This window comes from Heteronotia binoei, chromosome 5, assembly GCF_032191835.1.
Source record: "Heteronotia binoei isolate CCM8104 ecotype False Entrance Well chromosome 5, APGP_CSIRO_Hbin_v1, whole genome shotgun sequence".
Taxonomy (NCBI): domain Eukaryota; kingdom Metazoa; phylum Chordata; class Lepidosauria; order Squamata; family Gekkonidae; genus Heteronotia; species Heteronotia binoei.
The window spans coordinates 54,381,340-54,399,722 of NC_083227.1; the positions used below are offsets into that span (position 1 = coordinate 54,381,340).

Sequence of the window (18,383 nt, forward strand, 5' to 3'; positions counted from 1 at the left end):
TCACTAGAAAGGCTCGCAAGCATCTTTGCTTACCCGGTTTGTTTTTTAACAATGCAAAGCAAGCATGGTTATTACAACAATCCAAAATCCCTTTGCAAGCAAATGGTTTAAACATACACATGCACGGACAATCCCAAGGGGACTATAAAACATAGACACTAGGAAGTTTTAATCAGTCTACGGTCCTCACACCCCAGCAGATTCCATCATTTATTCAAACTGACAAGAGTCAGGCCATTTAAAAAGGGAACCCGTGGAAGACAAACCAGCTTTCACTGGCTCTGGCTGTCTGGACTGTGTGCTAAATTCCAGCCAGTGCCAATTTTCTTCTATTTTTCATTTGCCGGCCAATGAAACGAGCCCCTCGCACATACACACACAGGGAGGGTGAGGCAGGAGTGTTTGGACAACTGGAAGACATTTAAGGGGTTATATTTCACAGGGCCTCCAACCAGGCAAGTTTCCTATGATATCCATTTTATTACCCCTGATAGCATTTGCAGACCAGCCAGGCCTATAATCCGTTATGCCTTCCACTGTCTCCTCTCTGGAGCTGGAAGGCAAGAGGGGTAAATCTGACTGTCAGGGTAACTGCCACCCTGGAATCCCAAGATGTACCAGGGAAATGGCGTTACCAGCTTTCAACAAGAAGCACAGCTGCAACCACACCTACAGGCTCACACACAGAAAGCCAGTGCATTTCCTTTAAAAAAAAAACATAATAGCTCTGGTACAGCCCAATAAGCACCATTCCAACTCTAGAATGGAACACAGCCTGATAGCCACCCCAACAAACATCAACCAAATTCTCCTTTGCTGTTTTTATAGGTGAAAAGTATCAGACACGTTGTCTTGTTCTTGTCTGCCCTTCCTGACCTTTGCAATCTAGGTGATTAAGATTCTCACTTTCTACACGGTTAACTGAGGCTAAGAAATATAACTCATTCGTATCCTAACAATCCTCTTAGGAGTTCTAGTTGGCAACCACAAGGGTTCTCCCACTTTATATAACAACTCTATTAAGTTAAACAGAGATAGTAAATTGGATCCATGGTACATTTTGGCAGGGGAAAGGATTCTGTGGAACACAACTTTCTCTCTAGTTCCCTCCCTCCCTGCCTCCGCAGCCCAAACGCTGGCTATGATGCTTCAGGAGCAGGAACTGCAAGGAGGTGGGCATTTTCAGCTGTGCTGAGGAAGTCTCACTCTGTAGATGGAAATCCTTCTCTCCACAGAACTGCTGTGTTGGATCCAAAGCAACTGGCCCAACATCACCCAGTCATCTTTGGTCACAGAATTTAAATCAATGTCTCTACAGGCCAAGTATAACACCTAGGTACTCACAAAAAAAAAAATCAGTTTTTTCCAGGTTTGAATACCAGTATGATATTGGGATTTGGGAAATATTCAGGACTAACTTTTTTTTTTTTTTTGCTCCACTATACCCTATGGGGACCATTATAGTCAATGGTCCCCATAGGCTATAATGGAGAAATGATCTGGGGATATCTGGAGGGCTGTTTTTTGAGGTAGAGGCACCAAATTTACAGCATAGCTGCTGGTACTTCTCAAAAAAAGTCCCCAAGTTTCAGAGGGTCTTTGGGCCCCAGAAGCAGATGCCTCCATCGTCCATTGCTTCCAATGAAGGAGAAAAAAGACATTTAAAGGTCCCTATGGCTGACCCAAGGCCATTCCAACAGCTGCAAGTGGAGGAGTAGGGAATCAAACTCGGTTCTCCCAGATAAGAGTCCGCGCACTAAACCACTACACCAAAATGGCTCTCAAGAGAGGGTCAAATATTACTGCTGTTTAAGTAGCATCATAATATTGAACCACATATTGAACCATAATATCCCTTCCTATGAATATAGATTCAGGTGGGTATCCATGTTGGTCTGAAGCAACAGAACAAAACTTGAGTCCAGTGGCACCTTTAAGGCCAACAAATTAATTCTGGGTGTAAGCTTTCACATGCCTGCACACTTTGTTCCCTTCCTATGAATGTTCACAGAAAATTCTTCTGATTATCCCAATATTATCCCAAATGATGATGAAGAGAATGAGGATTGCCTCAAATTGTCATTTATAGCATTCCTAACAGATGGTATGTTCTGAGAAAGAATAGCACGCCTCATTTTCATGACCATAAGAGATGACTGCCCGGGGGTCTTTTTCATTATAGTTCATGTTAAGGTAGTAGAACTTTAAGAGACTTGCATGCTCTCTAAATGATCATTAGGAAGATGGGTATGTCAATCACACTTCCGCATAACACTAAAAGTGTTTATCTACAAAACAGTGCAAGCAGGCCAATCCTGTGTACTGCTGAACCTTGGCACCAAAACAACTGCATTAACATTGCTTGTTTAGATCCATATAGCCTGCGTTAGCACTTATGATGGAGGGAAGACTGTTCCTCAGCTCATGCATACACCTAAAAGTCTTGAAAAGTGGATTCTGTTTTGCAAACACAACAAAACTACCCACCCAACCCGCAGACAATGACATGAAGGACAAAGAAGCCTTCTAATGTGGTGGCCTTCCATCTTTCTCAGACTTCACCTAGTCTTGCAAACCCATTCACAAAAGCTGCAAGCTTGCAGGAATATTACTAAATTCTCATCAACAACTCTATTACTTGTCCTTGGACTAAAATGGCAAAGAATATACTTTTGTAAAGATTTGCTACCTGAGTCACCTAAAGATTAATCGTTCTTGCCACGAGACCAGGAGAGTGGCTAATTGTGTTTTAATCCCAGCATGAGACCCCATTTAAATCTTGTCTCTCTGAGCTGACCTTCAATCTATCTATCAGTAGATGCGTTTGTTCTTGCTTTTGTTTTTTTCTTACAACAGACAGATTGCGTTCTTCCACTACTAAAAATCTCTGAAATGGCATGTCATGAAAAGGGAAAGTTCCTTCACACAAAGAACAAAATTAAACAGAGACAAAATTAAATTTATCTTTAATGTTTTTCTCCACTTCTTAAAAAAACAAAACCCTGGGAACTTTAGTTCATTGAGAGATCAACAGATCTCTAACAGAGACTTCTCAGCACCATCCAAAAACTGTAATTCCCATATTCCCTTGGGGCAAGCCATGAAATCTCTTCCGCTTTCTACAGCAGATACTTCAACCATATTTGCTAGAGCCTAAAGTTTTTCTGTGAAGACATTCAACAGGGATAAAATAAGAGTTCCTCAACATCCAACCTTTTCTGATCCTCTCTTCTTAGCAATATGGAACATTCCCAGATGTAGAATTTAACAAAAATTTTGCAAGAACAAAGTTATCGTGGATGGTGTTTTGTATACGTGAGAACTATTCATTTCTCAGCTGCCCACAGAGATAATTGTTTCCTTCACCTCTTCTGCTCCTCCTCCACAACATCCCCCCTTAAAACTCTTCATTCTCTGTCTTTCCATTTATTGAGCTCTGGCTCCTCTCGTACATGGTGCTGGCCTTTCAAACTGTATTCACTGTGGGGAGGAAAAGCCAAGAGTGATTCAAACAATTTCTTAAGAGGAAAGGCCCGCCTGAAGATTTCACTCTGGGATCCTGAAGTCCTTCACAGAGCACCAAAACCAGAATTCTAGACTGTATGACAGCCAAGACAGAAAGTAACATTTCAAAGTTGCTGGCTTTCTATAGAAAACTGCGCTGGAGTTATTGACAGGCCCTGTTTAAAAAAAAAAGCATCTATACAAGTTGGTTCCAAATCCCAAGATTTGGGGCTATAAGGTGTTCACGAAGCATGCTCTTGAGGGAATAGCAAAGTTTGTAAACAAATTCTGATGGGGTGAACAAAACACACATGAACTCAAAAGGAGACGAGAGAAACTGCTAATTAAAACAGAAGTTGCTGTTCACATATAACCACAGTGCACATGCACAGAAATCAAAGGAAAAGAAGCCAAATTCAAAACAAATGGGTTTAAAACACATAAAAACCTGCAAGATATGTGTGCAACTGCACTTGGTGCGTTACGAAAAGACCACTGTTTTTAAAAACCTCAAAAACATGTACCTGCTGATTTGGAACAAAAGCACATTAATTTATCAAGAAGTCTAATTTTAAGGATTACAAATTCCCCAATGCCTTAGGCATGACCTGTACAGTAATTCTTTTCTACCTTTCTGCTCTCCAGCAGAATGGCCACAATTGCCACAAGTGAATACTAAAAAAAGCAGTATTTCAGGGTTTAGTTTGCCTTGCACCATAATTCAAAGGGCTATATAACTTTCTGAAGGACACACAAACACTAGGAAGGAGGAGAACTACATAGATTAAAATGAAAACAAAATTATTCCATTACTTTAGACGTACACCCTGCGTTTTGCTACCTCTCTACATATTTCCAAGAATGACAGATGCCTCACACAAATCAAGCTGGGTAGCCATCTGTCTATAGCAGGAGTGAGCAGTGACTCACAGAAGTTCATAAAGGTAAAGGTAGTCCCCTGTGCAAGCACCAAGTCGCTACCAACCCATGGGGTGGCGTCACACCACAACGTTTTCTTGGCAGATTTTTTACAGGGTGGCTTGCCTTTGCCTTCCCCAGTCATACCCTAACACAAATTTTGTTGGTCTTTAAGGATCTTCCTCTTTCTACAGATGCCTCACATGCAACCTGGAGGTCCCAAAAGCATGATCATTTAGTTCAGTTTACTTATCAGCATTTTCCATTGAAATAATAGTGACATGTATACCTGTTATTATATATGCTATTGAGCTGTAGCCACTCTCCAAAGCTGTAATCAAAACCAGACATCCTAGGAATATAATTTACAGATGTACTATCGCATCTTTGTTTGCGTAAGCTCACAGTGCAATACTATACAGTGTCACTTCAGCCTAAGCCCAATGATTTCAGTGGACTTCAACAAGAACAACTTCAACAAGAACAACTCTTAGAAGGTCTGCTCTTATCACTGTTTGAAAAATCCACTACATCTTAATCTCAGATTGTGCCATGAACTTTCAGAAAATTGAAGATTTGCACAAAATCTACAGGAGGGTTTCTCAGAGTCTTAATGTCTTTTCGCCATATTTTCCTCACCAGTACCATCTTCTACTCTCTGCTGAGCATACCAATATGCATGCCACTAACCCTAAATCAAGAGGGTCATTAATAAAGATGGATTCAATGGGGGCTCCTTCACTCTTTGGAGCCTCAATGGAAAAATTTAAGATCCCTGTCTTCACAGAAGATCATGAGAAACTGAGAACTGCCTCACCAAAATGATAACATCATCAATCATTAGTAAGGGCAAGGTCATAAGAGAACAAAGCAGATGAATTCCTTCTTGTGTCAAAAGAACAGGTCGGTAAGTCATGTAGACTTTCTTGCCCCAAAAGGTACTACATCAATCAGTTCTCTAATGTGCTGACCTTAAGAACATTGGCAAAACACAAGTCCTATTGAAATCTGGGAGCCTTCCTTCAGAACATGCTGCAGGTCTAGAAGATGTACAGTTCCTTCAGACTATAACAGGGGTGGCTAAACTGCAACTCAAAGCCACATGTGGCTCTTTCGCACATATTGTGTGGCTCTCAAAGCCCCCACCAACCCACTGGCTGGCTTAGAGATGGTATTTGTCTCTTTAAATTACTTCACCAAGCCAGCCAGTGGCTTGGAAAATGCATTTAAAGTTGCTTTCTTTCTCCCCCATCTATTTGCCTGCCTGCTTGTCTCGCAGCTCTCAAACATCTGATGTTCATGTCTTGTGGCTCCCAAACATCTGATTTTTATTCTATGTGGCTCAAACATTAAGCAAGTCTGGCCACCCCTGGACTATAAGAAGTGCAGATTAGGAAGAACAGCATCTAATATACCAGAGCAGCCTCACAGGAATAGAAGAGGACGTGCACAAACAGGGACACAGCCTCAAAGTTATTCCAGCTGGGAATTGCTTCCCAGTGTTAAGATTTAAAAGGTAGGGAATATTTTCATTAAGAAACATGGCCAAGAACGTGGTGGATCAGAGTAGGAGGACAGAAATCTTTTGCTTTCCACAGTCCTGCAAAATTGCACAGAAGTCCGGACTTAGTGCCCTAACTTCGATAGCCGAGGCTAGCCTGAACTCATCAGACCTCAGAAGCTAAGCAAGGTCAGCCTTGGCTAGTATATGGATGGGAGACCTCCAAGGAATACCTGAGTCATGATGCAAAGGCAGCCACTGGTAAAACTACCTGTGAACACCTCTTGCCTTGAAAACCTTATGGGGACACCGGCAGTCAGCTGTGACTACGCAGCACTTTCCACCACCACCAGGCTTTGTAGATCACACCTCATCTTCAACTTCAGTTCTTTGGTGACACTAAAAAGAGCTCGTAGGTTAAAAAGTCATAATTGCCAAGCTTGAGTCCTCTGCTTTCTAACTGCATGCCACTGTAACTTTTCAACAAGCCCTATTTGCACCAACTGGGGAGGGTCATATCTATCTTAAATGGCCAACAAAACTGGGACAGGCCTGAATCATTAGAGAATATGGAGGATCCAGCCTTCGGGCTTACACTTTCCCACCCATGCTCCAGATGATCTACAAATAACTTGTAAAGCATCTTCTTAGAAGAGGTTGTTTTTGTACCCCACTCTTTTCTCTAAGGAGTCTCAGAGCGGCTTACAATTACCGTCCCTTCTTCTCCCTGTAACAGGTACCTTATGAGGTAGGTGGGACTGAGAGAGCTTTGAGAGAACTGTGACTGGCCCAAGGTCACCCAGCAGGCTTCATATGGCTGAGTGGAGAATCAAATCTGATTCTCCACATTAGTTTGCTGCTCTTAACCACACTGGCTCTCATACACAGACAGTCAAAAGCAAGTCCAATAGGGTCTAAATATGAATGCAATCCAACACACACTGAAATTCCAACCCAAACCAGTAGTCTCTTCCAAGAGCAGCACTCAGGAAGTCCAAAACCAAGGTCTACAGCAAGGCATGACAGAGGTGTTGTTGTTGTTCAGTCACACAGTCAAGTCCGACCCCATGGACAAAGTCAGGTCTTCCACCATCCTCCAAAATCTGCTCAAATTAGTTTGTCACATCAGTAACGCATGACATAGGTAGTCCATCTCAAAACCTCCATCTCCAGAATCTGGCCATTAAGGTATAGTGCAGCTACCCATGGTGGTTTTCTCACCGTAGCTAAACAGCCATAATCTCTGCACAACTTGCTATAACCTGTCTGCATGGCACAAGCTCACTACTAACAGACTAAAATACTGACCCATAAAAGGTTGCCTTAAGGACTACAGACAGGAGGGGAAAGAATTTTATGGTTTAAAAAGCAGGGGAGAAGGTCTGGCTCTGTATTTGCCATTTGGAGGTCCTCTCAACTGTGCACCTGGCATGAGCAAACAGCAGGCGTTTCTGTTCCCTACACTCCGTTGTCAAGTTTTTTACGCCACAGATAATGTGCGAATATAAATCATGCTTCAGATGTTTTATATCTTTTGATGTCTACCCTAGCCTCAAAGCCAACGCACCAAAAAAGAAGGGGGGAAGCCCCAAATTGCTCAACCGGGTTTAGATCCTCTGCTGTTCCATCAGGCACACACAAAGCCCCCACCCCTCCTCCCCAACCACACACAACAGTACCCAGTTTTGCAGTATGGTCCTAAATTTGTGAGCAAAGCTAGAAGGCACAGATAAATGCTTTAGTCTTTTTATGTAACAATTGCTAACCACCACACAACAGAAGTGCACAGTCCTTCCACATGGACTCTCTTTTCAAAAGGACACTTCCCTGTACAAAGCTCACATTACCCAGAAGTGACTACATGACATCAATATATATATAATTGGTAATCAAGGTGCCCCCCAAGTCCTTTTCAACTCCCAGGAGGTCCTGGCAATATCACAACAAGCAAGTAAGCTCCTAAGACACAACAGCAGCAACAACACTGAAAGCAATGACTAGTATATACAAAATATAAAAACTCCTCATTCGTTTCACAGCTTCTCATAAGCCCATAGTGAGAATATTTGTCTGAAGTACCACTAGCAGCGATCTGGAGACGAGGATTTTTTGGTGTCTGCGTGTGCATTTTATCTCCATTCTATTAATTTTTATACTGGAGGTAGGCCTTGTTACAAAAGCAATGTGCACTTGCTAGAAAAAGACACTTCCTTCCAGCTGCGCCAAAAGAATGATTTACAAACCTCTACACCCTCAATTCCTCACCTGCACCATTATCCCAATGAGCTCTGTACCTCCCTGCTTACAAGAGCACTGCCAGGCAGAGGGGAAAATTGAACAATTTTGTGGGTTTTGCTTGAGTCTTACCAAAGGCTTCTCCAGGTTTTTCTTTTCATTAATCTGGCATGGCATCGAGGTTACATGTCTTACATTGTCAGCCTAAGACCTAGGTTCAAATTCCTCTCAGTCAGGAATTCACTGGGACACCTTGAGCCTCCTGTCACACTCTTGCAGCATGGCCTACATTGCAGGATTATGCTGAAGACAACATGTACTGCAGGGATAGGTGGTGGGGAGAGGGAAGGAAGGACTATGTGCCTTACCCTGAGCTTTCAGGAGAAAAGGCAGGATAAAAATCATAGGTCATCATATGTATTAGTAAAATCAAAATAAACACAATTCTACCAATAGACTTAACCAGCAGGGAGTGGCTAAGAGAATAAATTACAAACCAAAAGGTTCAAACATCATCTCAGCCAAAAATTGACTAGGCAACTTTAGGAAAGATGCTCATCAGAAACATGGTTTAATACCAACCTACCTTACGCAGCTGTTGTAAAGACTGCTGTAGGATGTATGTGAGTGCCAAGTATTTGCTATTAACATACAATTGTGGCTATATGTAAACCATGATTATACCAGTTGGAATGGGTGTAATTCAGCATTCAGACACACTTTCATTTTTCCATAAAAGTGACACATTTCTCATTTTCCAAAGGGATTCAGAAAAGGGATTCAATGCCCAGAAAAATTATCAGAAATGAGAGAAGGAATAGGTACTGAACATGATCTCAAGGGAATGAACAGATAGTTGTGTTAGCTTTTTTTAAAAAAAGAACCTTAGTGAAGCTCTTTTGTCTGATCTCTTTGCAGATCATAAAAAATAGAATTCCACAAAATAAGCAGACATATGCATGCTTGCATAAATTCTGCCAGCCATACAATGCTACTTTTTTGTTCGTGGTGTGGAATTTTTGGATTTTTTTTTTTAATTACAGAGCTAACAAAACCATGCCTGAGCCCAGGAGCCTTTGCTTTGTTTTCTTTAGGGCCTGTTCTGACTTAATGCTTTGCATTCCTGGTATTTGGTCCCAAATCCCACAGATGGCACATGTGTGAAAACATCCTGTAAGCATGTGTATTCTCTATGGCAGAGGTGGCCAATGGCAGCTCTCCAGGTTTTTTTTTGCCTACAACTCCCATCAGCCCCAGTCATTGGCCATGCTGGCTGAGGTTGATGGGAGCTGTAGGCAAAAAACATCTGGAGAGCTACCGTTGGCCACCCCTGCTCTATGGCTTCTTGTTCATGGACAATATCAAAACCTTGGATCTGGATCCATATACCAAAAGGGGTTACAGACTTCCTTTTTCGAAAGATCCAAAACCTTCTAACTCAAATGTAAGGTCTCAGCCCCAGGGGAGTGCTGCAAATATAAAACACACTGTAAACTTCAATAATAAAATACCCTTTCTACCTCCTAAAAAACTGGGCTCTTTCTGGAAAGTCCATCTCATGCGTGTGCAATTAATGGCAGTGCTGAATCCAAGTTTCAGTTGGAAAGGCTCAAACAATTAGTACCTTGGCCTGATAAGGCTTCCAAGAACAACATATTACTTATTGTTGTTGTTACTGCTATTATCATATGGTATTGTGTGTAGTATAAGCAGGAGATCCTAAGATTGTCTGGCAGTCATAAGTTCTAGTTCTTTTAGCATTATGCACTACCAGGCATAATGTTTGTAAGGCAAGACATGTTTCAGAGGTGGTTTGCCATTGCCTGCCTCTGCGTCATGACCCTAGTATTCTTTGGAGGTCACCCTTCCAAATACTAGCCAAGACCAACCCTGCTTAGCTTTCAAGATCTGACGAGACACATAGGCCTCAGAGATTCCAAGATGGAACTTCTCCCATGGAACCTCAATGGATTACCACAGGCCCTAACTTACCTCACAAAGTTGTTGTTGTGAGGACAAGACAGTCCCCACCGGGGAGAAAGGCAGGGTGTAAACATCTAAACAAACAAGCCATTTGTTCAGGTATACCAGAATTCTCTGAGTGATATTACACTTTGAAAATGCATACATTTTAAGTGCTTTTTACTTTGATTTAATCTAATTTTAAAGCCTTTTCAGAACCTGTTCTGGTTTACAAAAGACAAACGGCTCTTCCTCTTGCAGCCCACTTTAGTATTTTAACATTTTAGTCCTGCATCAACCAAGTGTTAGACGAAAGGGAAGAATCACAACCAATTGCAAGGTCCCTAGGCAGGGAGAAAAGAGTTCAAATATACTTACTTGTTGGGGGATGGGGGGAGGGGGTGGGAGAGAAATACGTCACGCAATAACATATACTGAATATATTTCTCCTATGCAAATGTCATTCAAATGTCATATTTCTCCTATGCATTCAAATGTCATTCAAATCAAATCACACCATTAACAGGTCAGTCCAGAAAATTAATCAATAACCCTTGCTACGAAACTAGCAGATATCCAAAACCGAACTTAAAGCAGCCATCTAAAAGCTGGTTTAAGCCAAACAGTGCCCAAAGGTCTTGTTCTATCAGTAACATCTGCAATTAAAATATAAAGTCCAATTTTTTTTAAAAAAGAAATGAACTGTGTGGCATCTTGAAAGTTAATGCACTGATTGAGGTGCACATTTTCATCATCTAGAACCCACTGTTTGGAGGATTTCCTGGGCCAGTTCAAGCACCTGTCAAACCAGACTTACAAACCTCCATTCAGTGCCTACCACAGGCCTTCTTGGTTGTTTTTAGCTACAAAAGACTAGCACAGCTACTCCTATGATGCTTCCAGAGGAGTAATGAAAGGGTTTATAACTTATCCTAACACATCACAATGGGAAAATACACATTACTGGCTGGGGACCTATAGAGGAATTAATATGAATAGAAGTTGTGGATGTCTGGGAAAACGATGCTCCGAAACAGAAGTTTCATCCATGCCTTACAGCACTTGTAACTACTCAAGTAAACACGCAATGCAAGAGTTAACACTACAGGTGATATATTACCAGGGCTCGAACTACTGTCAAAATGCAGTCCGCCCATGAAAAGCAATAAAATGCCATGTAGACAACCTCTTCTGCAACAGCACAGCATTTGCTGTCTCTGAACTATACAGCTTCTTTAATAGCGCACATGGTCAGCGAACAGCAGTGCATGTTTCCAGATGTGAAATCCTCCCCCCCAACACACACAAGTTTAAAAATGTTTCGCTTGGAAAATCTAGCTCAAGTGATGATCAGCAAGCATTTACATTTGTGCATTAGCACAATCTGTATTTTCGGAGAAGGAAAATGCAGATCTGTAGTTGCAGTGTACTTATCCGGTGAAGCAGTTCAATGCAATCTATAATTATTGTGGTGGTAAAAAGAAATTGCACTCCTGAGACTGACAACTAAATTATAATGACATCAATCTGAATTAAAAATGCACATTGTGACACAGGCCTCAGTGATGAGCATAAAATAAGGCCCAGTCATTCCAGGTTCCCCTTCTCTCCTCACTGGCATGAAAGTATCCTAGCTTAAATTTTACAGTGCTGTGTGCATGTATGTACTGTAATGTAGTATATAGTAGTAGTATAGAAATGCTATTCCATACATTTAATCAGAGGGAATAGCACTAATACTTCCTTTTTTATTGCTGAAAGGAGAGTTGTTTTTAGCATTTAAAAAAGTCGTATCTCTTCAAGCACCTAACCCAAAATGGCAAAAAAGCTATTGATCCTTTCATTGTCACTTATTCCAGGTTTTCATTTGGGCAACAGCACATGACCTACTGAAACATTTCTCTATATAATAACTATATGAATTAATTTAAGCTGTTTTGCAAGGCAGCGACAAGAGAAAAATATTTTGTTCCAATTTCCCTCCTTTGATTCCCCATATGTTTCATTTTTGAGTTTAAATCTGCCCTGTTCCTATCAAGCTCACCCTGACATTTCTCAGGTTACCATTGTGTGTGAAACTGCTTTGACATCTATAAGTAGAATACCACACTTGACTTATGTATACTTTTAACTCAAGGAGCGCTTTGCTAAAAGCCTTCTGCCTCCATTCTAGCAGGCAAGCACCAGCTACTGGAATGCTATGCAGCATGGAAAGAATTAGTTTCCAAGGCACACTTTTTTCTATTAAAAAAAAAAAGAGGGGGGAAATCTAACTTCTGACAATCCAAGACAGTTATATAGAAGTTTTTAAAAGCACTATCTAGTTACACGTAATTTACAATATACTTTCACCTTTTAAAAGAGGAATGTGTGAAGTTATTATCCAATAACACATCATTAACTTTACCAGGTTTACCCAGAAATAAGTACTACTGCAGCCAATTAAAAATTATCTCACATGATAGAATTGTTGATCTGGATGTAAAAACTGATGGATATCTGCCTTAGGCACTTTCTTTTAACCCAAACTGAATACCTTAATCTTAATTCAGACTGCATGGGTCCCAGTTGTAAAAAAACAACCAGGAATTAAACATTTCCCCACAATTAGCTGGAAGAGACACTCACAGAAGTGTTCTAACAGATAAAGGGTCCAGTGTGCAACAATCCAAAGGGAAGCATGTGGCCTACATCTGCAACCGATTTGCTTTAAAAAAAAATCCCCAAAATCATCAGGTTGGTTTCCCCCACTGACGTGTAGCTATTAATTCCCTAAAAAACACAAGGAATGTCATGCAAGAAATAAGGACTATTCTTTGTCTGGAAGAGGCAAACAGCAACCTTTTATTCACAGCCTTCTCCAACTTTCATTATTGAACTAGAAGAGAAACATGAGATATGTAATCTCAGGCACAGCTACTAAAAGAGAGAGAGAACCAATTATGTGTCCTAACATCTAAAAATCTCCCTTCTCTTAAATACACCAATACAACAGAGTTGCTGTTACAGGTGCTTGGAATATAATAGTCAGCATATAGCACGTATGTCCTTGCGGATTTGCATTTTTTTTTATCACTCACTTCCCTGTTCTGGATCTTGTGTACAATTAAGAGTCCTGGCCATGTAGAGTATGAGGTCTTCAGAGGATCAGAGGGAGAAGTTTCTGTGTTTTTATATTCTTATTGGGCAGTACTTGTTCCACTGTTTCTGAAGTTGAAGGAGAATGGGTCTATTCAGAACTGCTGTCTACAGAAGTGAGATGTGCCAGAATATTCACGTGCAAATAACCTCAATGACTACCACCAGATATCTAACTTTATGTGCACACAACGCCACACCTCTTTCCCACATCTACAACTGAACCAGTTAGAAGATTGCCAACAACTTCAGCATATGCAAATACACAAGAAATTTGCAGTCCAGGGAAGTAAACCGTTTAGGAAGAACACACCTCCTACTGCTTGAGTAACAGATATTCTTATTAAACATCCTCCCCCACCCCCAAAAAGGAACCAGGATTTGAATTTCCCATTTAAAAGGTTTAGTCCTACAATTCTGCAGAACATCTCTAACTAGGAGGGGAAGGAGCTAGCCTCTAACTCCCACCGGGATCTTTCCACAAGGATATGAGAACTCTCTACCCCCAAAGGGATTTCACGGAGTTAGTTGCTCAGCAACTAGCTACAACTGGATCCCTCAGTGAGAGGGAAACCGAGCATTACATTAATCATACACTGCACAGAAGAAAAGGGCAGGTTTTGGCCAGGGATCGCCCTTCAAATACGACCTTTTTTTTTAAAGGAAGCTAATTGGGGGCGTTGGGGGGAGGGGAGAGAAGCCGTAAGACAGCAACATACAGCCTTTAGATCTCAAAGTTCAGAGAGATGAGGAACTTACATAGAGACTACCCAGGTAGGCATTTCCACTGGAACCTCTTCCAGCCCCAGGTTACTGCAGTCCAGAAGATCACCTCTGCACGTGCAGTTGGAGTGACAGAGCTGTTGCTCCAGAGAGGAGCTGAATCCCGGGAACGTCTGGACGACCAAGAGGAAAGTCCAGAAGAAGTCACAAAACCGCAACGACCCCAACTTTCCCCATCCCGGCAACGCCATTTTGTATCCTGGATGCGAAATTAGGGGCCAAACCCCCAATATCGGGATAGGCGGGAAGGAAGAAATCCAACGAAAGAGGTGGGATTTTTGTTTTTTAAATCGAAGTACTAAAGGCTAAGTTTTTCGGGCCGGATCTCTTAGTACTCAGGCGTCAGTTTCTAGGCCTGCCCTCCTTGCTAGCATCGCAGCCAAGACGAAGCTGCAGCAGCTCCTTAAGTTTCTCGGGGGCCAAGAACGGAGTTTGCGGAGCTCCAAGGCTTCTTGTGGGGGGGGGGGGGGGACTCAGCAGGGAAGCAGCCCAGAAGCGGCTCATCCAGCAAGCTAGAGTTTTGGATAGTGGCCACTCCAAACGAGAAAAGAGCTACGAAAGCCTCTCAAACTCTTGCCATCAGGGCCAGCCCCAAGTCGTCGCCGCCGCCGCCGTCCTCCTCAAAGAACACGACTCGCATAATAAATCAGGGTCCAGATCCTGCTAGGGGAGAAGGTGGCCCCTTCCACCGACGATCGCCTCGCCGCTGCGAAGATCTGGCCGAAGCTGCAGGAAAGAGTCGGCGGCTCCGCGTCCCTGCTTTCCTTTGCCAGCAGAAAAGTTCCTCCGCCTTCTCCTCCTCCTCCGGTCCGAGAAAGCTCAGGTCTGCGTGAATCGAAGCGACGCAGCGGCTTGTTGCACCGCCACACCGATCTTCCTGCCCTTTCTCCCACTCCCCGGGGCTCAGACACCTTTCCCAGCACGAGCAAAGCGGTGCTTTATCTCCGCCTCGGTAACTTTCCCTTTCTGGCTTCCCTCGGCCCCCTCCAACACCTCCCACTCCCGCCTACTCGGGGCTGGATCTCTCCCCTCCCCCTCCAGCGCCCAGAAAGCAGTGTTGCCAGCCAAAGCGATTAGCGCGATCCTCCCGGGCACACCCCTACGGCTGGCCACGGTCTTTCCCCCACCCCACAAAACCCACTTTCCAACCCCCCCAAGCGTCTCTTTCCCAACTCAAGCCCACGTTGGACACATTGCAACATGTTCCATCCCCCTCCCCCGCCCACCTCTCGTTCCCCATTGGTCGCCCTGCGTTCTACGGCGTGCCCGCGCGCCTCCCCATTGGACGAGCCGCCTCGTCTCGTTTGGATACACAACGTTCCATTGAGGTTGGCAGGCCGTCAATCAGAGGCGAGAGGTCCCACCTCCCTTTCCCACCCAAGGTGTGAAAGCGGGAGACTCCCACTTCAACCACCGCTTCTTAAAGGGAAAGCGCGACGCAAGGGGGCGGGATGTGGCGCTCGCTCTTTGCTCGCGCGGGGAGCTGGTGCTCCGTGAGAGGCTGGGGAGTTCTGGAAGAGACAAGAAGTAACTGCTTCAGCTTGTTTTGCTTGAGCGGCAGAAAGTTTCGGTTTTGAGGCACAGGTTTATTACGCAGTAGGGCCAGATGAATGCAAAAAGCTGGAAAGCTATCATAGACGAATTCCATGGGTCTGCTCGTCTGTTGCTGTCAAAACACAAACGGCAGTGCCAGCACGTTCGCGTGTTGGCGTAGCTTTAGCCTTCACGGGCTTCAGATGAGTGTCAGCTGCCTATTTGCAACGTTTGTGGTTGGAGAGTAACGCTGCAAGCCTTTGCGCACTTGTTTAGAAGCAAGCCCTATTGAACACAATACATTTACTTCTGAGTAAACCCGTTTAGGCTTGCCGCGGAACCAGGAACTGCAAAGGTAGAACTTGCCTACAAAGAAGTACCGTATGTAGAAGAAGACGACTGCAGATTTATACCCCGTCCTTCTCTCTGAATCAGAGACTCAGAGCAGTTTACAATCTCCTATATCTTCTCCCCTAAAACAGACACCTGTGGGGTGGGTGGGGCTGAGAGGGCTCTCACAGCAGCTGCCCTTTCAAGGACAGCTCTGTGATAACTATGGCTGGTCCAAGGCTATCCCAGCAACTGCAAGTGGAGGAGTGGGGAATCAAACCCGATTCTCCCAGGTAAGAGTACACACACTTAACCACTACACCAAACTAGGATCCCAGCGTTCCTGCAAGTTCCTGGAGTGGAGGGGGGAAGGAAAACAATGGTCCCTCAATTTTGTTATTTATTTATTTATTTATTTTTGCTGCCGTGGAGCTGTTCACATCCTGAGCTGAATATAAGTGCTTTAATCCGGAATGACTGATATGGGACTAGGGGATTATATTTTATATCTTGAGCACCATCTGAAACGTAATAGTGTCAACTGATATTAGCACCAGAATGTTTTAACTGTTTTAATAATGTAATGTGAACCGTTCTGTTTTTACATGTTGTGAGTCGCCCTGAGCCTGATCCGGCAGGGAGGGCAGGATATAAATCCAATAAATTTAACTTTCATCTTAAAATGGGCAATGGGCAGTGTAAGACCCTGCATGGCTCCAGATCACTGTTGAGCAGGGCTGCTCACATGCATAGCTTAGAAGGAACTGAACCCAAAGCAGCTTACATCATTCCCCAGCATTTTATTCTCACAGCAACCTTGTTGAGGTCAGTTAGGCTGAGAGAGTGTGACTTGCCTAAGGTCACTCAGTGAGCTTCCATGCTACAGGTGGGGATTCGAACCCAGGTCTTTCCAATACTAGTCTGACACTCTTGACCACTATCATTATCTGCTGGCCTGCCCACTTTATTCAGGTCCAAGAAAGAAATTCCTCAGTACAGTCTTGGCCAATGTAGGCACTGTGATGGAACAGGTCATATTTTTACTTGCAGATGTGGAATCTAAGGTTTCATGTAGGTTGCCCTTTTTGCCTTCAGTTCAGTCCAAGCTAGCATCGGTACAAGTCAGTAGCTTATAGAATTGTTCCTTTCTCTTACGAAACAAGTTTTAAAATACAATTTTATACTATTTTGACTCGGTTTCAATGTACCACATTTTATTATATACATTTTTTAAAATGCTAACCTCTTGTAATGACCATTGGCTGTAAGCAATAAAATTGAACTAAACCGAACTGAACTTGACATCTTGATCTAACAAACCCCCTTAAAAAAGCTTTGGGTGTTTCCCCAGCGAAGCTAAACTGCAAGATGTGCTAATCAGGGTAAATCAGGCATATGTGTTCTTATTGATGTTACTCAGAAAGAGGAATTGAGCTACAAACTGAACTCTTAACCACTACACCACCCTGGCTCTCAATCAGCTATATCAGGGATGAATGCTATATGATGAAGATGAAGATATTGGATTTATATCCCGCCCTCCACTCCGAAGAGTCTCAGAGCGGCTCACAATCTCCTTTATCGTCTTCCCCCACAACAGACACCCTGTGAGGTAGGTGGAGCTGAGAGGGCTCTCACAGCAGCTGCCCTTTCAAGGACAACCTCTGCCAGAGCTATGGCTGACCCAAGGCCATTCCAGCAGGTGCAAGTGGAGGAGTGGGGAATCAAACCTGGCTCAGTGCTACACCAAACATGTGCAGTGCCAGAAAGAAGGGTGGCTGAACACAACCTTGGGACAACATGGTGGTGATTTGTTTTCATGTGATGCTTAGGCTGGGGTCTGGGTTGCATATGATGGGAACCCAGAGAGGGAGTCATGGGCAGGGCAGCTGTGGTGCTCAAGACTACATATCGCAATCATGGGCATCCCTATGGAAGTCCCGACTCCCTACATGTGTCTATAGCAGATAATCCCCCATACATTGATCAATTCAAAATGCCTGTACAGGTCTCCTTGGCCATCTGGGGATGCTTTGAAAGGGAGATGGGGAGAGTTAAAAGCTACTGGGGGAGTCCCTTTTATGGAGAAAAGCAAGATATAAAATATCTGAATAAATAAATAAAATGTGGGGATAAAATGGAAGTGGAAAGAACTAAAGGGGCACTTTAGGCTGATACTGGGTGGAGCACTGGGGTTGCTAGATGGCCTGTATGGCTCCTTCCAACTCTACCACCCTGATGGAGAAAGTGTGGGATAAAAATATACTAAATTCATTTTTAATAGCCACCTGAAAATTTACTGTATTCCTCTGACAGTTTGGAAAAAATTAACATAGTACAATACATTTATTCTGGCATAAGCTATTTTGGGCATGAAACCTCATTTGACTGGATAGACAAACAGACCGATGGCAGGAGGTGGCAGAGAAGAGGGAGGGGATAGGTGGGAATGAGTGCAGCATGTTCTTTCAAAGTAAAA

At 43.2% G+C, this 18,383-nt stretch overlaps 1 protein-coding gene across 2 annotated transcripts in view; it reads right to left on the reverse strand.

Annotated features, from left to right (window-relative positions):
- Window positions 1-14,309, reverse strand: part of LRIG1 (leucine rich repeats and immunoglobulin like domains 1) — a 200,040-nt gene extending 185,731 nt beyond the window's left edge. For both annotated transcript variants that reach the window (XM_060239503.1, XM_060239502.1), the window contains exon 1: window positions 14,018-14,309. In XM_060239503.1, coding sequence (XP_060095486.1) covers window positions 14,018-14,232 — 215 coding nt within the window. In that variant the 5' untranslated portion in view covers window positions 14,233-14,309. The remainder of the gene's footprint in view (window positions 1-14,017) is intronic.
- Between the last annotated feature and the right edge of the window lie 4,074 nt (window positions 14,310-18,383).